Here is a 25,494-nt window from a genome sequence, read left to right on the forward strand (position 1 = left end):
GAACCCTCATCTCTACTAAAAATACAAAATTAGTCGGGTGTGGTGGTGGGCGCCTGTAATCCCAGCTACTCAGGAGGTTGAGGCAGGAGAATTGCTTGAACCCTGGTGGCAGAGGTTGCAGTGAGCCAAGATTGTGCCACTGCACTCCAGGCTGGGCAACAGAGTGAGACTCCGTCTCAAAAAAAAATAAAAAGGCAGAATAACAAAAGAAATGAGACACCCAAGAAAAGAATATGGACAGAGAAGAGTCAAGTAGTGAGGATGGGAGGATACAGTTCCCTGAGGCACTTTCCTGAGGCTGATACTTCCTGAGGTACCCTTCCTAAGACTCTTCTAAACTGGTAGGACCCCGTGCAATTCACTCTTTTCTGTTTGCCATCTGGTTGCTCCAGGTCCCTTCTCTTGCTGACTTTGTATTTCTGAAGCAGAGAAGGGGTCTAGGGTTAGCAGGCATGTGAGGACCATGCTCACTGCCGGCCGCCCCATCCAGGTCAGACTCAGGGACTGCAACCCGAGCAGGGGCCATGGGTCATATAGTCACTGTTGTTCTGTGAATGATACGTGTAAAACATCAAACTTTCCTCTGCATTTACTTTTCCTACAATTTGTCTCGAGAATACATACACATTTTTTTTGCTGTTGTTGCAGATAGCCCAAAATCTTAGATGCCCAAATTTCAAAGCCCCAACTTAACATATAGCACGTTTTATGATACTGGGATACATTCATTTGCTTTTACTTGTCATTGACCCTGTTAATACAAGCAGTGTATTGATACAGTAAGGTAATTATGTCATAGTCCTAGCTTCCTTTTCTTTATCCTTTTCATAGGCAGTTTTTAGCATGTGAAATTGCTCCTTTGAGACTGATGTGGAGTCTGAAGGAATGCATGCATTCATTCCTTCATTTATTTGGCAATTATTCGACATTTGCTATGTACCAGTTACTGTAATCAGTACTGACAAGGGGAGATCAAAAAGACACTCTCAAAGAACTCACCATCTAGGAGGAAAGGCCGGCTGATACATAGGTGTACATAAAAAAACAAAAAACAAAAACTCAGTCATTTGCTATGTCCCGCGCTATGGGATGGTATGGACGTAGTCTTGAGGTAGCACATAGGAAAGGTGCCTGGATGACAGTTAGTTATCTAGAAGGCCTTCCCCAAGCCAGGTCAAGAGGTGTTGTCTGAGTATTCGTGGGAATTGCCAACAGGAGAAAAGTGTCTGTGTGCTTGTGTCTGGCAGGGAGGCCAGAGAGCAGAGTGCATTTGGGGAATGCTCGCGATAAGTGTTGGAGAGCCTGTGACATGAGGGGATTGGAGAGGGGAGCAGGAGACTTCTTCAGTGAGCCTCAGGGCTGTGCCATGGAGGTAGGGTTTTCTCCTGAAGGTGGCAAAGAATCACAGAAATGTTGTAAGGAGGAGAGAGATATGACCAAGTTTGAATTCGAGAAGCATGCTCTGTAGCTGCAGTATGAAGATGTGGGTCACATGGCAATGAGATGAAGGGAAGGGAGTAACTTTAGAAATAATAAAGAAGTAGAAGCAGAACCTGGTGGCTGATGACATAGGAAGGATTTTGGGAAGGAAAGACCGCCTTGTCACTGGACCTCCCCTGGATTTGGCTTGGTTGACTGGCAAGTGTAAGGTGTTGCTTTCTACCATGATAGGGAATCAAGGAGGAAGAGCAGCCTTCATGGAGAAGATGCCAAGTTTATGGTTGCATATTGAGTGTTTGAGATGCCTTTAAGACATCCAAGAAAGGGGTATGGTATACAGGTGGTGGGGGAAGCTGTTAGTGTAGAAGAAGAAATCATTTAGGGAGAGAAAAGAAGTGATTCAGAGAACGAAGGATGTGTAACCAGAGGTTTGTACTGTAAGAGTGTCCCCAGGGAATGTCTTGAGAAGTGGAAAAAGTCAGGAGACTCGTGATGGTTAGAGAAGCCATGGGAGAGGCGAGTTTTAGAGAGATCATGAGTGTCAGATTCTGTACACACATTCGGTTAAGGACTAAAAAGTGTTAACTGGATTTAGCCACAAGGAGAGATTATAGACTTGAGAACAAAGTAGACCAGCTGGGTGTCTACAGTCACATTTGTTCAGCACTCCTTTATCGAGGGTAATTTCCTAAAAATAGATCAGATCTTTTAGTGAAACTTTTTTTTCTTGGCCAGGTGCAGTGGCTCACGCCTGTAATCCGAGCACTTCGGGAGGCTGAGGTGGACGGATCACCTGAGGTCAGGAGTTTGAGACCAGCCTGGCCAACGTGGTGAAACCTTGTCTCTACTAAAGATAGAAAAATTAGCCAGGTGTGGTGGCAGGCGCCTGTAATCCCAGCTACTTGGGAGGCTGAGGCAGGAGAATCACTTGAACCTGGGAGGCGGAAGTTGCAGTGAACCGAGACTGTACCACTCCACTCCAGCCTGGGCAACAAGAACGAAACTCCTCTCAAAAAAAAAAATGTTCTTTATAATCACAAGAAATCTTAATTTATTGAAAGGTTTAGACTTGTTGAGTGCCCAACATTTCCATTTCCACTAGAATTCCTTTAAGGATTCCCTTGCCAGCATTCACAATGTTAATGCTGAACTATATTGAGAATGTTAACTGATCCTGTAGATATGATACAATATTTTACTACTATATTGGCCAGTGTATTATGCTAAGATCCAGAGACAGACCATTATGCCTTATCTGGCTTCAAAGGGAACCTAACTTTGTATTTTTCCTTGAAATAGGCTAGTGACAAAGTCTAACCCTAACCTACTGAATTCATGCTCCCTGGTTTATGGGAGATAAACCATATCTTACCACAGGGGAGCCGAAGCTGAATGAATGCATATTAGAAGGAATAATCTCAACTGCCCTTGAAAATAGATGACTTTTCAATTAGCTGTACTTCTCAAGGAAAAGATTTAGGTGCTATTAGCACAGAGCTCCATCATAGCATCTGTTCAGAGGGCAGCAGAGTTAAAATGTAGACACACACAGACACACATTTACGTATATTAAAATGCAATTTAGAGTGATTTAGAAAAAAGTTATAATCTTAGGGGAATATAAATCAGTCTGTCCTTGAATGTTTTACTTGGTGCTGCTCATAGAATTTCACAGGAAGCAGAGCAAAAATGGAAAAGGTCCAAAGAAGGCAGCGAAAGTGAGAGGAATCAAAAGAAGAGGATGTGATCCTAGGAGTTAAACCAAGAAAAACTGAGAAGCCTTAAAAATTGAGAAGGGGAGGGGAGAGATGCTTGACATATAAAATAGCAGAAGGAACAATGAATGGCAGGTGGAGTTTCCACATAGCTGATTATATTGAGAAATTAAAAAATTTGCATTAAATTAAAGAGCAGTGTTTTCTTCTATATCATAAGGTTTATGTTGTAATTAAGCTGCTGAATATTATTGTGGAAAGAATTGGTATCTTGACATGCATCATCTGCCATAGGATAATAGTATTGGCACTAGCAACGTTGAAGAAGTTCTAAATCATAATGGTTTCCTGTTAAATGCATAGTAGCTGTGATTCAGGGAGGTGTAGACTTCAGCTGAAGTGTAGTGTGGACTGTTAAGCCCATCATACATTGTCCTGAGTACTATTAATAGGAATTCTAGAATAGGAATTCTAGAATTGGAAGCCCCTTCTTAGTTGAATTTTTCATATTATTCCTGGTTAGCATGCCTTATGTAGGGAGAAAAAACACAATTGGATGGATCTGAATGAGTATATATTTCTTTTTTAAAAATTATCTCTAACCATTAAATAACTTTATTAAAATTTTTTTATTTCCATACGTTTTTAGGGAACAGGTGGTATTTGGTTACATGAGTAAGTTCTTTAGTGGTGATTTGTGAGATTTTGGTGGACCCATCACCCGAGCAGTATATACTGAACCCAATTTGTAGTCTTTTATCTCTCACCCCCTTCCCACCCTTTCCCCCTGAGTCCCCAAAGTGGGGACTCGGGGTGTGTGTGTGTGTGTGTGTGTGTGTGTATATACACACACACACCACGGTTTTTTTATCCACTCATTGATTATGGACATTTTAACCATTAAATAACTGTAATATAAATGACGGTCTAAGCATTCGGAAGCCAATCAGCTGGATTGTCGTGTTTGGAAATGAGATTCCAAGGACAGAATACAAATACCAAAACATTACCAAATCTAACAACAGAAATTTTAAGACATATTCTAATTTCACAGAGTCATTAAAATGTGAATACATATTAATCTTAGAATTGATAGAACATGGTATTATGGTATAGTGCCATCTGTGTAAATATGTATGTACACATACAGAAATGGGTTGATAATTAAGTTTTGCTGTCATTTTCCTGCCCTTTTCTTCCTCCTTTTTTCTGCATTCCCTCCCTACTTATCTATTTCTTAGTTTATCTACATTTTCATATTAAATGTCTTTGTTTTTTCCTTTCTCTTTCAACTTAAAATAACACCAGTGAAATGAAGGAATATGAATGTGTTTATTGTTTTTTCACCCTGTGGATACATGATATGTGTTCTAGATTATTGAAAACTGCTTTAAATGTTCTTTTCTTCAGTCTTTCCTCCTCTTCATTCCCTCTGCATTCCGTGTTTCCTGTGAGTTGGGAAGTAGGATTCTTTACATCCTGACAGCCCGAGTTAGTGCCTGGCATGTGTTCAGCCTGTGGGATCTAGAAGCACATCTGGCCCTGGACAGTCGAGGAAGTCTGACCCCATTCATGAAGCAGCAAGTCTTTCTCAGGGGTCTTCATGCTCCATATGGAATCGAAGGGGCTGTTTCCCTGAAGTCCAGGTTGCCATAGGGCCACAGCATGGTTATGTTTGACAATCACTTCAAATGATTGGGAACATTTGTTGTAGATTTTTAATGATTGGGATCATTTGTTGGAGATTTTCTTCTGTGCCCATTGCTATGGTTTGAATGGGTCCCCTCCAAAATTCAGGTGTTGCCAACGTGATGTATTAAGACGTGGGACCTTTAAGAGGTGTTTAGGCCATGAGGGTCCTTCCCTTGTTAATGGATTAAGGCCCTTAAGAAAGAGGCTTCACACAGCATTTTCTTGTTGGCTCGCTTGTCCTTCTGCCTTCTGCTACATGAGGACGAATGAAGAATGCCCTCACCAAATGCCACATGTCTTGATCGTGTGCTTCCAGCCTCCAGAACTGTGAGAAAATACATTTCTGTTCTTTATATATCATCCAGTCGCAGGTATTCTGTTATAACAGCACAAAACAGATGAAGACATCCATGGTTCTCAGACTTGAGCATGTGTCAGATCCCCTGGAAGGCTTGTTGAAGCACAGATTGCTGGGTTCCACCCCTGTGTTGCTGATTCAGTAGGTCTGGGGTAGTTGCTGACAACTTACACTTTTATTCTGGGAGGATACTTTGAGAACCACTGTTTCATATGTACCTGCATTCGTCTTTACATGTAATTGAGATCAGCGCTGTAACCTGAGAATGCCGAGGTCCTGAAGATGTGTGTGAAGGGCAGCGCTAGGCCAGCCCTGTTCAGTGGGAACATGATGTGATCCACATATTAAACTTTCTAGTAGCCATGGTAAAAAAAAAAAAAAAAAAAAAAAAAAAGAAACAGGCGAAATTAAGAAATTAATTCAAATGGTGTATTTAACCCAATACTTGCAAAATACTATCATTTTAGCATGTAGTCAAAGTAAAAAGTTATTGATGAGATTTCTCTCCTTATTTTCATACTGAGTCTTTGGCTTGCAGTGTGTATTCTGCACTTCCAGCACATCTCAGATTGGACAAGCCAAATTTCAAGTGCTTGGTGGCCATGTGGGCCTGGTGGCTGCCATCCTGGACAGTGCAAATCAAGGATCTTCTCTCTAGGGAGACTCTTTCTTCCCTTTCTTAAAATGGGTTATTTTTAATTGCTTGTAGAGATTTTATATGTATTTTCTCGGTGTCTTAACTGATAGGCAGCACTTTCCCTGTGATTGTGAGCTCTCTAATCTGTAATTCTTTAGTATGTTTAAATCTGTGTGGCTCAGAAACTCTCTTGAGGTGATGAGGGCTGACCGCGGCCAAGGCTGGGGCTCCTTTAGGATGGGATGGCATCAGCACCATTGACGTCGGTGTTACCAGGGAGTGAATGTTCTTCCTACTCTCTTCCTCAAAAAAATGGAAAAGATCGATTAAGGAGTCATGACAGAGTGAGAGTTGGTTTATGAATGAGAAGTCAGTAAGGAAGAGGGAGCATTGGTTTTAGATAGAACATTATATAATGGGGTAGAAGAGAAATGAGGCAAAAACAAGGTTGCAGTACATGAAAGGTGGAGAGTCCTCTCTCTCTGTTTGTCCATATCTGTCTCTGTATACATATATGGACTGTTTAAGTACAATTTGCTTTTGACTTTTTAATTTGATTGGTACCATTTGGAATTGTGTTATTCTGACTCTTGTTACTGATAATAAAAGAAAATGAGAGCACTGACTTTTATAAAGAACCATTTTATCAAGGTTGTAAATATCTGTCACCTCCCAAAGTTTCCTCCCATGTCCTTTGTTGTTAAAATATTTTACTGGGTCAGAACGCTTAACATAAGATCTACCATCTTAGCAATTTAAAGTGTACAATGCAGTATTGTTAACTATAGGCACTGTGCTGTATAGAAGACTTCGAGGACTTATATATCTTGCATAACTGAAATTTTGTACCCTTTAAGCGTTACATCCCCATTTCCGCTTCCTGCCAGCTCTTGGCAGCTGCAATTCTTCTCTCTGCTTCTAAGAGTTTGATTGTTTTAGATTCCACATATAAGTAAGTTCATACAATACTTGTGTTTCCATGTCTGGTTGATTTCCACTTCTGGATATAGATTGAAACAAATTGAAGTCAGTATCTTGAAGAGATATCTGCACTCCCATGTTCATTAAGCCAAGACAGGGAAACCACATAAATGTCCATAGATGGGTAAATGGATAGAGCATACTGACTTTTATGTGTTGTATTTCTCTTTTAACATGATGACACATGAAATGCAAGTCAAAATAAATCTATTAGAACTTGAGAACTCCTGAAAGTTAAGTAGTACTAAACTGCAAACCCTGGAAATTAGCGCTTTGAATGCATTAATAAAGACACAGTTTTAAAGCTGAACTTTTAGTGGATAATTTGGTTTGTGAGGCAGCGAAGATTGGAATAAATATCTTAGACCAGTTGGAGTGCACCTGTAGTTCAAAGAACAGTGGCTGTTGAATCTAATACCTGCAGAAGATGGGGACTTCTCCATGAAATGTTCGATGTTGGTGCCCCGCATTCAGTTTTCTCTTAAATTCATTAAAAATAAATACCATGTTTAAGTGGAGTAGCATTAACAATAGATGCAGTCATACATTCAGATATATGTGATAATAATGGTTTCTGGAAGGCCTTGACATTTGAGTTTCATTAAAGATTTCTATCCCGAAATATTATTCTATTATTCTGTTCATTTATCACAATCTCTCATTTCAGTGTGGCTGATGCAGTATGTACTTGAAACCATTTGAAGTGACTAAAGGGTTTTGTGGGTGGTTGCTTTAGAAAAATTGGCATTTCAGAAAGACACATTTTCCCCTCCATCTCTGTTGATGTTTGAAGTCTTCAAAGTGTTGCTGTGATCAGAGAAAAACATTTCTTGTGAAATAGTTTTCTCTGAGAGTATAGTGATTTGAGACTGGCTGGCTGTTGATTCAGATCATCTCTTCTGGAAGAAGTTGTTTTCACAGAATGTGCTTCAGGGTGAGGCCTGGGGCTTGAAAGGTTTATCTCCAGTTCAGAATGCATAAATATAAAATTAACCCAGCTTTAAAATAATCTTCAAAGTCAATAAAAAATGGATTCTTTCATATGTTGAGGCAGTAAAGTTCCTAGCCCACATTGCTCCTCAGTGACCTGTGCATGCTTCATAGGTTCAGGTTGCAGGTATTAAGTATGATTACATGGAAAGTGAATGCTAGGAGAGATGACTTTAAATTTCCTCAGTGAATTATTGGTTTATTATAAATACTTTCTGCATATAAAACTGTAGCTAAATGTTTATCTCAAAATGCTAAAGGTTTCACTTCAAAAGAAGTTGTGCAATAGAAGTGCTAGTATTTGTCAGACACTTCCTATGTGCTTGGAACTATGCTGAGTGATTTTCATGAATGTTCTTTCTTATTTCCTAGGCTATCCTTGTGAATACTGTTATTATTATCTCTGTTATACATATGTGGAAACTGAGGCTTGAAGAGGTGAAGTCATTTGATCGTTTGGGTCTTAGGTGGCAGAGCAGGACAAGAATTGGCCTTTGGGTACAGAGTCCACTGCCCTCACCGTGATATTCTTCTTTTTGAAAAAGCATAAGATTCTGTCACTGACGAGGTTCCTTTACACACTGTACTTAGGGAAAACTTTAAGGTGAAAGCAAATAATAAGGGATTCTCATGCAGCTTCGTCTCCAGAAGTTTTTCAGATGCAACAAGCAATAGATGCTACTCGTATTTTCATTCTAATACCTGAAGAAGATCTAGCGAAAAACCATCAAGTAGATTAAACAGCTGATTGCTTATCTGACTGGCTCCTCTATGTAAATACAACATATAGATATAATAAAAAACTAAACAGGACAGTCCCAGTTGGGTCAGACTTAATCTCATTAAGGGAAATCAATCAGTATTCGGTGACATGGAAAAATAAGACATTCGAAGCGCATGTAAGTACAGAGAATTAAACAAAAAACCCACAGAAAAGAAGCTGGCTTTCTGACCCGGATTCTAATCGAACTAGCCGTTTAATTTTTTTCCAACTCTGTATATGAGTGTATTGAATTAGAATGTTGTGGGATTCAACTCTTGGAGTCAGGGAGCCTCTCCTGAGGAAAATGCACATGTAAAAATTTGCATATCATTCAGGGCTTTCGTGGCCCCCCTAAAGTCTCTAGGTGTCTCTTGACTTTGTGGAAACCCCTGAATTAGTTGCTGTCGTGTTTCATTTCTCTTTATGAATGGCAGAATTCTACAGCTGTGTCATATTAAGGATCTTTGTGGATATAATCCCTTGATACACAGACGGTGAACTTTTGGTGGATTGATGCTGCCCAAATCACATTTGCTCAATACCCTGGGGTATGTGAAGGAGACAGATTATATTGAATTGACTAGAATTCCTAAAGAGATGGCTGTGGAGCTGAGAAAAGAGCAGGTAGACTTGGAATTGTCAGACTTACCCACTAGCTAATCTGGTAATTTTCAAAACTGTTCCAGCCTCAGTTTCCCCTTCTGTATACGGAATGAAGAATGTGTCAGGTGACTTTGTGGCACTTAAGTGAATTAACAATGAACTCTGTAGTTAAATCGATAGATGGGAATAAGCCTGGGGAACACTCATCACTTTTGCTTGTTGCTTAAACATTAATATTTCCCAGAGAGTCATGTCTGGCAGGCTCTGGGTTCTTAGGGAAACTGTAGGGTGGCTGATGGGCAAGGTCCCTGAGGACTCTGAGAACCTCTTCACTTACAGTGGGGAAGCCATGGGACCTGGAGAGCCCACCCAAGAAAGGGAAATGAACTTGAAAGTCAATATTGTAAAGACAGGAAGTTGGGCTCAGACTTGCGGAAAATCATTTTTTTAGACCTGTGCTCCCCAGAGGGCTAGAAAAGTGGCAGAAGTCTTTTGATGAAAGGAAACCTCGAATCTCTCTGATAAATCTAAGATCTAATCAGTGATTACATACAGTAACATAAGAATCCATTAATTAAAATGTACTTGGAAAGCATTTAAGAGAACATTCGTTTGTTTACTTTTTCTTATTATGCTATAGATAGGCATAAAACCTTTTTGGGAGAGGTTTGTATCATTGTTTTTTTGAGATGGAGTCTGGCTCTGTCACTCAGGCTGGAGTGCAGTGGTGCGATCTCAGCTCACTGCAACCTCTGCCTCATGGGTTCAAGTGATTCTCCTGCCTCAGCCTCTTGAGTAGCTGGGATTACAGGCGTGCACCACCATGCCTGGCTAATTTTTGTATTTTTAGTAGAGACAGGGTTTCACCATGTTGGTCAGGCTGGTCTTGAACTCTTGACCTTGTGACCTGCCCACCTTGGCCACCCAAAGGGATGGGATTACAGGTGTGAGCCACTGTGCCCGGCCTGTATCATTTTTACATTAACAAATGGAGCAGATTTCTTTATCTATTTGAGTTGTTCAGAGACCTTGATATGTCTACATCTGTTGTCATCTCTTGAAAGGGTCCTGTCAAATGTCTTAGGTCTGGAAGAATTAAATCTGTTTTTTTTTTCTTTTTGAAGCTTAATTTTAATTTTCTCTTTAATAATTCTTGTAATTTATACGTATTTTATGCATGTCATTTATGAAACTCCAATCTTGTTAATGTCTGATAATTGATTAATCTATTTTCTTCTGCTTTTATTTTCAGATAGAAGAATTTCGAAGGCTGAGGACACATGTTAAGGGGGCAGAACTTGTGGAAGGCTGTGATGGGATTTTGGGAGACAACTTTCGGCCCACTCAGCCTCTTAGTGACAGAGTCATTAGAGCTGCATTTCAGTAGCCAAAGGGGACAGGAACAAGTCTGTCTTCATGAGGGTATGTCTAGATTAAGTAAGGAAAATGAGGTGCACAGCTACTTAAACCTAGCATACCAAAGGTACACTTATTGTGATCCTGGTAATTTAGTAATAAAAGCATATGTACTTCATCTTGATAAAATTTATGACACATTCTTGAGCTCTGTTAATTACAGGTCAAGTAGTTATTTTAATTTTATGCAGCATTGAAGAAAAACTAAAATTATATTTTCCTATCAGAGTGGCCTTTAATTCCAAGTTTTGGTGGCTTTCATAAGGAGACACCCTCAGGCCCTGAAAAAGTGACATGCATACCTCTTTAGTAACTTACCATGTTGTCCCCCTGAAGCAGCACCAGTCATGTCCCAGTGACCAAGGAGCACATAGGAGGGGACTTGGGGAGCGTGTGAGCCTTAGTGTGGACCCTACTTGTCTCTTGCAGAATTGATCTTCTTGTTTCTCAGGGTAGGGAGCATATCTGGCATACATTGAAATACTTCTTCTATGGAAGTGCCTTTTATATGATAAATTGAGAAGCACTTACTAATTATCTGAATATGATACACTAAGGGTTGAAACATAATCTATGTATTTTAATATATCGAATTCAATGTATGTATTCCTTACTCTTAAGGAACTAACAATAAAATATCACAAACATGGAAGAGATACAATATAAAAAAGACTATATATTGGATTATTTACCTTGTAAATTGCCTAAGTGCATAGGTCATTGTACATCACCGGCGAACCACAGCTTCCCAAGGGGAAAGCATCTGTTGGAATAGAACCTAGGGAAGCAGCAAAATCTCATCTCTATAAACAATTTAAAAATTAGCTGGGTGTGGTGGCATACACTTGTAGTCCCAGCTATTCAGGAGGCTGAGGTGGGAGGATCACTTGAGCCTGGAAGGTGGAGGCTGCAGTCAGCTGAGATTGCACCACTGCTCTCCAACCTGGGTGACAGATTGAGACCGTGTCTCAAACAAAATGAAACAAAACAAAAAAACGAAGAAGTCTGCCAGGTAGCCAAGGTGATAGACGTGGAGGCTTGGACACTAGAATAGGAACAGTGGAGGTGGAGAGAAGTTGATGTATGTGAAATAAAAATCGCAGGTTACAAGCTAGTGATGAATTGGATGAGGGGTGGAGGGAGATGGAAGTGTGAAAGATAACTTCTGGGGTTTTACACTTTGGAAACCCTGGATGGAGTGCCACTGAGTGGCAGTGGGAAAGCTGCAGGGAGGCCCTGTTTGGTTGAAGATAAAGAGTTGAGTTGCAGCACAGTGAGTGAGAGATGCCTGTCAACCACAAACTGCAATAGCGGACCCTGGTCATGAAGGTCATTAGCATTTCAAGAGTAGAGAAGAGAAAACAAGTCTGGGTTGAAATAGGGACGTATTGGGTGTAGACATTGTATATGTTCGTATAATGTTCTGATGGATCTAATGGGGTTACTTAATCAAGTGTGCATAAAATCTTGTGGGAGGCTTTACAGACAAGTTAGCCAAGACACAGAGAAGTTAGGTTATGGCCCAAAGTAATACAGTTATTGAGCAGTGGAGCCGAAGGAGATCCAGGCAGCTTGACTGGCAGAGCGCTTTTTCTTCACCACGACATGGGCAGAGGTTAAAGAGTTTCGCCACACTGGCGGTCGAGTGACACATCAAGGAGGGATGCAGTTGCAGCAGGCTGAAGCCCATAGGAAGGGAGGAGCTGGAGACTCCAGGTTGCAGCCACCTTGGTGGGCTGAGGTGGGGCAGGAGGCTGCAGCAACAAAGAGGGGGTGGGATTGAGGAAATCTTTTTTTTTTTTTTAAACAAAAGAAATAGAACTTGTCTATATACTGGGTGTGGGAAAGGAGCAAGTAGATGGAGAGAGGCTGAAGGTACTGCTTCTGGGAGGAGCTGGAGTAGTGAAGTCTGAAAAGTTGAAAGGGATGAAATCCCAAGCACACAGGGAGCCTGGCTTTTGCTGAGAGGATGGGCACTCTCTGTGCTGCACTGGGAAGGAAGAAAGAAGGAGGTGTGGTGGTTTAGAGCTGCTGTGTACCCATGACTTGCTCTTATCATTTAATGATGAATGGGGCAGGAGCTAGGAGCGGGACAGCAGCAGCAAAGATGGGTTAGGAGCAGAGGAAAAGGGAAGGATGTGTTCACAGGAGAGGCCAAGAGGCAGTGGGGGTGGGATGAGGGTTGCAAAGCATGAATTTATGCATTTCTCCAGTCTAGGTTTAGTTAGTATACTCCCTGTGAATGTCAATACCTGTAAATGATACTTTTTTTTCTTTTGAGACGGAGTCTCGCTCTGTCGCCCAGGCTGGAGTGCAGTGGCACAATCTCAGCTCACTGCAATCTCTGCCTCCCGGGTTCACGCCATTCTCCTGCCTCAGCTCTCCGAGTAGCTGGGACTACAGGCGCCCGCCACCACGCCCGGCTAATTTTTTGTATTTTTAATAGAGACGGGGTTTCACTGTGGTCTCGATTTCCTGACCTCGTGATCCGCCCACCTCCGCGTCCCAAAGTGCTGGGATTACAAGCGTGAGCCACCGCGCCCGGCATAAATGATACTTTTAATGAAGGGAGATTATTCCCTTGAATGTTTGGTTTGTATCTGGTCCTAGACCAGAGTTGCCATTCTCTAAATATCTAAATGACTATTATTATTTTCTCTCTCTCTTTTACACACACGCACACACACACACAGAGAGAGAGAGAAACGTTGTTTATGAGGTTTTGTATATTTCACATACTTCATATTCTTTATATGATAGATGAATAATGTGTAGTTTTTCAAAATTTTGAGTTAATTACAATTTAGGTACTATTTCTAAAAGGAAAATATATTTGTGTCCTTATCTTGGTGGCTGAGATTACTTAAAGGGGTAATTTGCTCCCAGATTCCTAAGAATGGTACAGGAATTCTAAGGTGATGAATTCTTATTTCATTTTTTCATGAATGCTGTTTTTATCCTTTTATCTTGAAATGTGTAATACAAATCTAGTCAAGAGTTCTATGTAAAAATTATATTGGGAATCAGACTTATGTGTGTGTACTTTTTATTTGATATTTAATAATGCCCTAAGGCAGGTAATTCAAATTTTTATTAAAGTGAAATGATTTGACAGTCAGACTTTGAATTTAATGCATGAATGTTTCATTTAAGCTCTTGGAACTAAAAAGGAAAAGACATTTCTCTGGTAGCTGTTCTCTAAAAAATGTTTAAAATAATTCAGATTTATTTTAGCTATGTTTTATTGAAATAACTTTAGTTTTTAGACTGAAAATGACAGATTTTTTAAAAAATGACATGTCTGGGCACCTGGAAGACTTTGATAACCAAGCTTTATTATTCCCATGAGTAATCTGTGACTTTATATTACCATTTAAGAAGTATGAACTATGATTTTGTATTATACTTGTTTAAAGAATTAGTATGTAATTCATCCAGGTGCCGGAAATTCTTTGGTTCAGCGGTGCTAGTTCAGATTTATGGGTGCCTATTGATATTAAATGATCCTTTACCCATTGAATTTTCTATATGATGCAGGAGAACTAAATGTATTTTAATAACAATGAACAAATGATATAACAAGTTTAAGATCCAGTTTACTTGTTACTTTTGGTATCATGACATTGGTACTCATCTTCCAGCAAACATGATTATTTGATTATTTGCCTTTTTATTTCATAAAGTGTTAGCCCATTTTTAAAAAGCTATTCTGACTGCTCAAAACTGTCTCGCTTGTGACCTAAATATTGTTAAGCTGTATACATGTTTACAGTAACTATAATGAATTATGATTATTTTCTGTAAAAAGCAATGTCATATGGCTCTTTAGTTTCTCTTTTTTTCTGCCTTAAAGGTGAAAAATAAGAATGCCCTAAATACGTTAAAAAAGAAACAAAGCCAGAAAAATGGGGTTATTCAGCAAGCATCTCCAAATAGTCCCATTGTCAAACTTGCCCTTATTTTTCTTTTGGGATCTTTGAAGTTATCCTCAACTGTGGAACTCTTCCCTGCTTGTACTTTTGCAGTTAATAATATTGTCTTCTTAGCTTTAATAAAGCTATACAAGTATCAATTTCATATTAGTCTTCTTTGATAACCTTAAAGAGTTATAGGTTAGAAAAGGATAAGGCATTATAGAGAAGGGGGTGCCTGTGTGAGGAAAGTGAGAATGTTCACTCTGAATGACCAAATATTTGAAAGCTATTATCCTTCCAGATTAAATGGAAGCTCAAAGCCATATTTTCAGTCAGTAGAACTTTGACTCTCCTCTGATAATTTAACGTGATGCACAGTGTTAGGGTGAGAATTGAAGGCTCTGTAGATGTAGCTGTTTTCTATTTATTATATCTCATAGAATTTCCTCCAACTGGAATGGATTTCCTACCAGATCTCAAAATGGTTTCAGTAAAATGCCAAAACACCAAGGATGCTCAGAATACCTGTTATGTTTTGATTATGTGATATAAAAATTATTAACCCACCAATGAAAAATACAAGAGCTGTATGAGCTCTCTTCAAGATTACTAAACAAAGAGAATAACTCCTGCTTTAAAATATGTCTCTTCCTTTTTATGTTTTAGAAATGTTAATAATTTATCATGGATAAAAATTTCAGAATGATTTTTTCCTCCCACTATGAATTAAAACAAAATTGTGTTTGGGAGGAAGAATGTTTTGCAGTCATGGGCCAACTTGTATGTTGAATGTTAATATGTTCTGATACCCTAGATACAGTAGATTTCATGATTTTAAACCTAAAGAATATATTTTTCCATAAGGAAATCACTGTGACCGGTTTGTCATCTAAACATGTTCTTTCATGCCTTTTACCTCATGGATACTCAAAAGCAGACATAAAAAAATGGCTTTTAAGTATCAGCAAAAGGCTTTGAATTAGCTAAGGAAAGAATTTATTTCTAGAGGCTACAAGAAAGACCTTTCCTGTAAGTAGGTGGTTTAAATCTTGAGTGGGTTTTCGAGGAAGACTAAGGCATTAAATACTTGAGGCTCCTAGGTGGTTTAGGTGGGAACCTGCCTGGACAGGGATTGGGGAAATGTTCCAACAGACCTCACAAGGGCCCTTCGAGCACTGGATATTATAGTTCCCTGGTTTATGATGAATGTGCTTCCCTGTGTCTCTATTAAATTTATCATGGAAAAGAGAAACCAGAGAGAACAGGAAGCAGGTAAATGAGGAGGAAAATGAAATGAATGTTTTTTATGAATGAGGTTTTGTTAGTAAGTCTCCAACTGGAAACATAAAGCTTAAAAATTCATCTGAAGAAATTACTAAAAATGCTAAAAAAACAAGTGCAGAAATCATTGGAAATCACCTATACTTTAATCAGGAGTATAAGGAGATACTTTTTAAAAAAAACATTGAATAAATTTGTTTTAATATTTTCTGTACCTCTTAAAAGAGGGTATTATAGAAGCAGTAGTATCAAAGCTTTTATGTCAGCATTTCATTATGATTAAAAATCTTAAAAATAGAGGGAAAATAGAATCAAAATAGGATTTATACTGAGATTACTATTTTTTCAATTGGAAAAACGGAGAGCATTGCCTAAAAGTCTACCTCATTCAGATTAAAATAAGGGGTTAAGGAATCGAACCTCTATTAAAAACTAGATTGTTACTAGGCAGTTACAAAGAGTTCATATTAGACTGTAAGAGTAATGACAATCAGGGAAGTTTTTCTTTCTGTAAAATTTTACCTGACCTTCAGCTTTGTTTGTAAGCATCTCATTTTTCTTTTTTGTATCTCTACTCTTAGCACCTTGACAATTTGTTTTAGTTGTCTGCCTTTTTTGGGTCACTCCTAGAAATCTACTAACCTAAAGTCTAGAATGTTCTCCTCTCTGTTCTCTATTTAAATGCTGTTGATATTTGAAGGACCAGGTTTTAACTCCATGAAGTCTTTTTCCCAAGTAAACTGGCCTTACTAATCTTTCTTTGCTTTCTGAGTTTAGTACCATGTTAGTTTAGTTTTAAATTATTATTATTTTTTTGCTTTCTACTGCACTTAGCAGTTTTAGTTTCACTTACTCCACCAGACTATAAATGTCTATGCAGTAGAGTCAAACAAGTTTGTAACATACTTCATTAAGCAGGTTTTCTTCATGCAAGACTTCTGAGAACCTTTAATATGACAGGGACCTATGTGAGCTCCAAGAGGGTATGGTATAGTATACAGCATTTCACAAATTTATTTAACCAGAGAACAATACGAGACTGCAGAATATGTTTTGGTAAGTTCTTTGGAATGATCCAAAGCATTTGTTGTGATCTTGGGGGACCTAAAACAGGGAGTATGGTAGAGTCTACAGGTGGGGGCCAGAGCCCATAGATGCCCCGGCCTCTCCTCCACATGCCCTTTAGGGATGGGAGCTTGAATCCTAGATGTGTGCTGAGATCTTGTTAAGCTATCTTAGACACAGCATGAAGTAAGCATAAATTAAAAAATAGTTTTTAAATTTTATACTTGAGTTAAAGGCTAACAAACCCTTAATGGTAACCCTCCAGTAGTAATAATAATTTGTTTGTAATAAATTGTAGTGTGCCATAGTGTGCCAAGAACTATGAGAGGCGGTTCATGTATGTCTCATTTCACCTCAGGACAACTCTTCAAGATGGACATTGCTTTTTGAAAATTTTATCAATAAAGAAACTGAGTCCTGGCCAGTCATGGTGGCTCATGCCTGTAATCCCAACACTTTGGGAGGCTGAGGCAGGCAGATCATGGGGTCAGGAGATAAGACCATCCTGGCCATGGTGAAACCCTGTCTCTACTAAAAATACAAAAAAAAAAAAAAAAAAATTAGCCGGGAATGGTGGCAGGCGCCGGTAGTCCCAGCTACTCAGACAGCTGAGGCAGGAAAATGGCGTGAACCCTGGAGGTGGAGTTTGCAGTGATCTGAGATCACGCCACTGCACTCCAATCTGGGCGACAGAGCGAGACTCCGTCTCAAAAAAAAAAAAAAAAGAAACTGAGTCCCAGAAAGTTTGTCTTCCCAAAGTACATAAAGCTATCAAATTATACAACCAATGAAACTGATGGAAACAGTCTTTTAAAAATAATGCCCTTAAAAATTCAGATATTTATTTTGTTATATTTGTCAGTTCTGATTCTGAACAGCTTTCAGCTTTCAAGGAGATGATTATAGTTGCATTAAAGTACAACATGAAATTTAAAACTTCTAGGTTAGGAAATATTGAAGTAAACCTAGTTGACCAATCTAGAGCCTCATCTAATACCTTACAAATAAATATTTGTCAATTAAATGAAAGTATTTACTTACTTCTGTGAACTTCATATTTATCTTGGAATTATTTGTAAATTATGAAAGTATGACTGTAGGTTGTCTTTTACATATTTTAGATATTTTATTGTTATATAGTGATGCGACAAAAGGAATGTTCATTTTTTTTCCTCACCAAAAAATGATAAATTTTTTAAGGGCAGTAACTTTTAAGGGGGCATTTTTAGACCTCATTTTACTGGATCTCTCAGCAGCTTCTGATACTGCCTGCCTTCTTGCTACGTTCTTATTTTGGTGTCCATATACCCAGTTTTCTTTCTACCTGCATCACCTTTCATACTCTGCATGCTGCACGAATGTTCTTTTAGGAGGCTACTTAATGTTGGAGTCCTCATAGTTCAGCCTTTGGGGCTGTCTCTGTAGGTGAACTCATCCATTCTCACAGCTTGTCACCACTAGCAACATATGACTCATTTACATTCCTAGACTAGGTCTCTTAATTAACTTCTAGAATGGAATGCCCAACTGTCTGTAGAACTTTTCTTTTAGATGTGTCAAAGACATCTCAAACTCAACATATACAATATGGAATTTATTGTCTTCCTTCACAGACTTGCCTCTTTTCCAGTTTTCTTTGAAACCTGAGTCGTGCATGACACCTCTCTTCTTTACCTTACCCCATATTTCCAATTTATCGTCAAGTTCTGCAGATTTGCCTTCTGATAGCTCTCAAAGCCATCTATGTGTTTCCATCTTTGTCATCACAACCCATAAAGTTAGCATCATCTCCTCATGACTGTTGCAAGAGTATCTCCCCTCTCTTCTACATAGTACTGTTATGGCAAGATTAAATACAAGATAATAAATACAAGATTAAATACGAGATTAAATAAAAAATATGTAAAATAATAAAAGACAAGAAGACATATAGCACTCAACCTTGCATGCCAGCTCTGGTTGATTGGTACCAGTTGTCTGGAGAGTGTTGAGAAGGATCTGAATCCACATCTGAGCACAGTGGGAGTGATAGAATTGCTGGGGAGGAGTGTGGTGGTTCGTTATTGTCATCCACAAAATAAGGTAGTATTATTGGCATTTGATTTAAATATCTGAGCTATTTATATGAAGTCTTTTAAAAATGGGCCCTGGAAAACTGAGCTACATTAGATCTACTGATATGTAGCTAGCTGTTAGCAATTATTGAGGAAACACAGAAACATGATAAAATTACTGACATCTCCTGATTTACCTTCTTGTTATTATTTTACCTCATTTATATATAGGTTATGGTTCTGATGCTTATGTATGGCAAATTGCTTACATACGGCAAAAACTAGAGAATCTAAAATCTCAGCATGGAAATGAAATTACATAAGGGTGAGGAAAGGATTATGGTAGTGTGGAGTAATTTGCCCAGACCCCCTTATTGGGGGTAGAAGCCATCTCCCGAAGAAGGGAAAGGGTTACATGTCTTCCATTTGGTCCTCTATAACAAAATACCGTAAACTAGCATCTAAGCAACAGAAATTTATTTCTCACAGTTCTAGAGGCTAGGAAGTCCAAGGTCAAGGCACCAGCAGGTTTGGTATCTGGTGAGGGCCCACTCCTTGTTTTGTAGAATGGTGCCTTCTCACTGTGTCCTCACATGGTAGAAGGGGCCTCCTGGTTTTCTGGGGTCTCTTTTATAAGGGCAGTAATCCCAATCATGTGGGCAGAGCCCTCGTGATCGATATAATCACCTCTCTAAGGCCTCACCTCATCACCTTAGTGGTTAAGATTTTAACATAGGAGTTCTGGTTAGAGAAGAAACCGTGTAAGAGAAAGGTAAACACTGACAACCCTCAGAAAGGTGAGAAACATGATATTTAAAAATATTTTTAACAAGAATATACTAGAAACAAAAATTTTCATTTTAACTAAAGGTCTTTGAGATATTTTTATGTTGGTACATATAGATTGGCCTCATCCTTTGGGCTACTTCAGTTTTACTTAAACATTGCAGTTAAAACTTGTTTTCATTACATGCAAAGCTAAAATAATCTAGATAATGCCCAGTACTAGATAATGCCCAGATTATCTAAAATAATCTAGATAATGCCCAGAATCTGAAATATTTATTGGATAATATGGAGATTTCTCCATCAAGAAGTTTGCCACCAGGTAGCACCAGGTAATAAATTAATTGTTAAAACTATAAAACCACATTGGTTTCAGATGGGTCTGTTCTCCATTTCAGTGCTTCTTAAAACCCCTTCAGAATCTCTTGAGTTCTTACTGCTGTTATTGCTCTGAATTCTTATTGCTCATTCTTTTATGAGTTTTATTAGGAACTCATAAATGTCTTTAGGGCTTGTCCAGAGAACATATTTTCAGAGACATCTTAGGAGCATGGAGTGGAATTGTATCTCAAGAAGTTCTTTAATCTAGTTTTTGCCTGAAGAGGTCTTCAACTAAATTATTCCAGATGGTTACTCCGCATACCTAGAAAAAAACCGAAGCAATAAACCTTTGTTGTCTGATAATATCTCCTTCAGCATTTACTCCTGCCTAATACCCAAAGGGAAAAAAAATCTTTTATGAGATAGTCTACCTGTAAAGTGTTAACTGAGTTGGAGTACTATTTTGTTGGTAATATTTTTAGTTTTTTTCTAAATAAACATTTTTTCATGAATGTAACTGGTTGTATTTGAAGCATTCCAAGATTTTTGTTTTCCTTTTGTTAGCAGCCTGTGAAAATTCCTACAACCTTTGTGTTGCAGAGAAACTTAATGCAGTTTTTTGCAGGTATGAATGTTCATTCGGATTTTAGTATGTATACAACCAATGTTTCTCTAATGGCATCTTTTCTTTAAACAATAATTATATTTAGTGGATCTTAGCAATAAAATCATCGTAACGAGGAATAAAGAATGGTAAATAAGAATAACAGTGTTATTAATCATCTAAATTAGTTGTGTATGGAACATTCCTGTACCTGAAATATTTCCATAGGAAATAAGGCTAAAACACACATTTACTTACAATTAGATGTAATACAAACCTTCTCTCATTATAATAGTTGCCCAAATCCCAATTCAACTTAATTTCATTGACTTTGATTTCTGGACTAAAAATATTAAGCTTGAACTAGTGAAAAATGTGTAATATGTGCATTCAATTAAGAAATAATTAGATAGTCAATCACCCTTACAACACACCAGGGATTACAGAAGAAGGAAGAAAAATGTGACTCATTGTAGTGTGTAAAACAGTTTTGCTAATTAGTGCTAATTGAGATGGAGAAAGTGTCAAAGTATCCTAACACAGATTTACTTCTGAATAACTTTAAAAGCTAAGTTTAGTGTTTTATAATATTACCAACTTTTATGATTTATCCTTGAGTTTTGATCAAAGCTTATTTATTCATTCTAAGTTACACATATTAGTGAGTGATGGGAACAAAAAGAACAAATGCTTTTTTATATTTCAGACATGATGCTGTATTTTGTCTCATTTAATCCTCATAACAATCCTGTGAGGCCCGTATTTTTATTTTTCATTTTAGAGATAAAGAAACTGAGGCTGAGAGGCATTGAGTAACTTGCTGAAGGTCACAGCCAGTAAAGTGCAGAGCAAGAATTCAGACCCAAGTGGGCCCCACTCCCAATGCTGAGCTCTTTTCATGACACCACATTTCACAACAGCAAAGTGCAGAACATTATGCACTGTGTTTATCTTTGCCTTCTTATCTCTTGTAGATAAATTCCTAGGAATGACATTCCTGGGAAGAAACACATATGTTTTCATTTTTTCATAACATATTTGCTGAAGTACCCTCTACAACTACAAGGGTTATGCTAATTTGTGCTTGCACTGTTGATTGGGGATTTTATAGAAGGCATTTTTGCCTTTTTTTTTTTTTTAACCAATCGTTCAATATACTCTACATCTCTTTCTCATCTTTTTATTCTTCAGTTTACATCTCCTACCTATTGAAATTGTTGTGGCAAAGGTCACCTTTGATTTCTCTGGTTGCTTTTTTGTTTCCTTGTCTCCACATATAGCACATGTTCATAGCAGAATATTCAAACAGTACAGAATAAAATGGAGCAGCAGCAAACGTCTCTCAAACTCTCCTCTTAGTGATAGCATCCCCAGCACTGGGGGTTGTGATGGATATGGAGGCTCTGGAGCACAGCAGGGATGGCTCAGGTTCCATTCAGATTCCACCAGTAATTAGTTGTGTGACCTTGAAAATGTTAACTGATAACTGTCTCTTGTTTCGTCACTTAAAAGAAGGCTGTAGTGATATTTACCTCATAGGGTGGTTGTGAAGATAACAATGAGATAATGCAATTAAAGTGCTTAACATTTTTTTTGTCCACAGTGTAAGGATTCAAAAATGTTACCTTTATCATTATGATTGTCCATTGACCTCTCTTTATATATGTGTCTCATATGGTTACGTAGATATGTAATGTTCCTTATGAGATTATACTGTGCATGCTATTTTTCAATCAGCTTGATGATATATCTTTTCATGTCATTGAATAGTTATTTTAAAAATGGTTTTACATACATTGCTTTTAAGTATATGCCAAAATTTGATGAGCTGTCATCAATAATACTGTGGTTAACTTACCCATTTCCTTAAAAACTTCTTAGAAATGAGATTACTAGGTCAAAGAGTTTTATTGTAATCCATATGCAGATTGCTTTTCCCAAGAGTTCTGTTTATGTTCCCAGTAACTATGTGTCAGATTACACTTTTCTCCTTCACCAGTGTTGAATATTTTAAATTTTTCATCCTTGCCAATCTCATTAAAAATGGCTCCTTACATTATATCATGTCCTGTAAATACTTGGTTCTATTCTTGATTTCCCTATTCTGTTCCATTTATCTGTCTATTCATGTGCATCGACTACAATGTATGTGGCATCAGTGTATATTTCAGTGTTTGACCAGACAAGACCCTCTGTACTGGTATCTTCTGCAGGATTTTTCTGGCTATTTTTACATGTTTCATTTTTTCAGATAAACCATAAAGTCGTTCTATCAGAAGGATAGAAATAAAGAGGAAAAGAGAGGTTGAGAAAAAGAAAATGAAAGACAAAAATAAAAGAGAAAAAGGAATCCTATTAGGATTTTTAATTTGCATTATATTTTATAGAGTGATTAAGGAGAATTAATACCTTACAATATTGAATCTTTATATCAAGGAAAAATGCATAGGTCTATGCTTATTAAGGTTTTTTATGTCTGTCATGCGTTTTATAATTCTCTACTCTCACAATATTTACTCCAACTTTCGTATTTGGGCTCTGGAGTCAGCTTGAGTATGGCTTGTTGGGGAACACAGCACCTCTATTTGCTGTTCCACAACTTGGGCAAACTTGATTCTCTCTCAGCCCTAGTTTCCTCATCTATGAAGTGGATATAGTAAGAGTTATAACCTCTTAGGGATGTTGTGAGGATTTCATGAGCTGTGGTAAAATGCACATCGCAGTGCTTTGTGGAGGATTAGCATTAAATGTGAGCAATTACTATTATTATCATTATAGATTTTGACAAGCTATAGATTTTTCCATTGGTTAATTTTTTTATTGAAAAAACAATGGATTAGATTTGTCCCTAGCTTGCTTATTAACCTTTATATAGTTTTCAGTAAGATTTCCACTGATTATTTTGAGTTTTCCAGATAGACACTGATAACACCCAACGATCATGACAGTTTTATCTCCTTCTTTCTGATTTTATTTCATTTCATTATCTAGTACTCCAGAATAATGTTAAATAATTAACAGTAATATCTGGCACCCTTTTAAAAATGTCTCATGTGCTTGGATTTCTATTTCCAAATCCAGTGGCATGTTTCCCTCTTCTCTTTTGAATCTTCAAAAGTGTTTGACACTCCTGACCTCTTCCTCTGTTTCCTTCTCTCATGACCTGATGGCGTCATGAGTGAGAATGTTGAAAAAGAAGGTGTCTATATGCCGTTGCTTGTAATGGAAGGGCATTTATTTTTAACCTTCTGTTTGGTGTATGGCAGTATTCTAGGGGCTGAGTGAAAAATAAACATAACCAGAGATCAGCTCTCCCCTGACATAGCTCACAGCCTAGTGTCATGGGTAAATCAGACACACAGCTAACTCCAGGTCAGAGCAGCATGTACAAACTGCCTGAGGAAGTGTTCCACTAGTGTACAGGACAAAGAGCCCCCTCTGAAGAGGAGAGTTCTTATTTCTAGCATATTGCTGTTTCTTAAAAGACTCTATTTCGGAGATGTCACACTGAATTACTGTACTTAAAGAGGGATACTTTAGTTAGTTATCAATGAGCTGAGCCAAAATCACTGGAACTTACATCAGTACTGTGACCTGCAGCAACCTCTCAGGAGTAAGATATGTGTGAACACGTGATTTTTAAATTTTTGGTAGCTTTTCAGGAAATTCTCCGGTAGTGATTTGCTTTGCACTCATTCCCTTGGGCCTCTTCATAAAAGATAATTCAAGGTTAAGAAAAAGTCATGTGAAAGATGGCATCTGCTATAATTATATTGAAATAGCTGATGATTTAGAAGACTCCTTAGGATGTGGCCATACTTTGAGGTCATCATTATGAACAATGATCATTGTATAATAGAAAATTTCTCTTTATGAGTAAGCTTCCGTATTATTTAGATGTAGATAAATGAATATTTGGAGAAAATCCCAAAGGGAGGAGGTCAGCCTTAACTTTATATATTCAAAGTATTACTTCTTTAGGTTGTTTTACCAAATAAATTTGTATTCTGATTACTAAGTAATGTAGTTATTGTAGGAACTTTAGAAAATACACAAAGGCATAAAAATGAACTTCTGTTTCAAATAACGACCATCAATTGAAGATAGGCAATTAATTTTGTTTCCACCACAGACTGCATTAAAATAACAGGAAAGAGATTTTTTTTAAGTGCATTGCCTCTCAAGGATACAGAAAGCAAGAGAGGAGAAAACAGCCACAATACTTTGGAAGCTGGAAGCAGATGGTCTTGTAACAGATTTAGCAGATGTGAGGAGCAAACCCGTTTGCATGATAGAATCTCTCAAATTCCCAGGAATTGGTGGCAACAGACATCATCTGGAGGCTGGAGTAAAAGGAGGCTAAAGACATCTGTATTGGTTGAAAGCTATTTAAGAAGCACTTAATTTCTCAGCCCCCTCCAAAGCCTTGGCGGACTGGAGATACATGTCTTCTGGAGATGATTAAGAGAGAGACTCTGTACTTGGGGACACAGACACAATTGAGGGAGTAAATAACATCCTGAGACCTCATGTCATCCTCCCATACACTGGCAGAAAGGCCCCTACTCTCCAGATGAAGCTGGAAGTATCTTCTGGGGAGGGTCTGACCAGCCCAGGTGACTTCTCTGCAGAAGTGGACCAACGGGCTCATCCAGTGGTGGTGGTGTAATAAGGAGGCCTCCACTGTGCCCTCCGCCTCCACTCTGGTTTTGTTGTAGTGGTTGTTTGCCAGTCCCAGATATGAAGAGTTATAGATATTTGAAGAAGAACTGTAAATGAAAGAACCCAAATCAGACAATAAAGTGAGTTAAAAGACATAAATACTTTGTAAGAAGAGAAAAACTGTCAAGAAGTTGTCACTCATATATTTGGAG

General features: G+C 38.2%; 1 protein-coding gene across 2 annotated transcripts in view; it reads left to right on the forward strand.

The window, feature by feature from the left end:
- The window catches only part of CA8 (carbonic anhydrase 8), a 94,469-nt gene that overhangs the window by 63,496 nt on the left and 5,479 nt on the right, over positions 1–25,494 (forward strand). For both annotated transcript variants that reach the window (XM_055286318.2, XM_055286317.2), the window contains one exon: positions 10,432–10,601. In XM_055286318.2, the coding sequence (XP_055142293.1) occupies positions 10,432–10,566 (135 nt within the window). In that variant the 3' untranslated portion in view covers positions 10,567–10,601. The remainder of the gene's footprint in view (positions 1–10,431; positions 10,602–25,494) is intronic.

Source organism: Symphalangus syndactylus, chromosome 7 (assembly GCF_028878055.3).
Source record: "Symphalangus syndactylus isolate Jambi chromosome 7, NHGRI_mSymSyn1-v2.1_pri, whole genome shotgun sequence".
Taxonomy (NCBI): Eukaryota; Metazoa; Chordata; class Mammalia; order Primates; family Hylobatidae; genus Symphalangus; species Symphalangus syndactylus.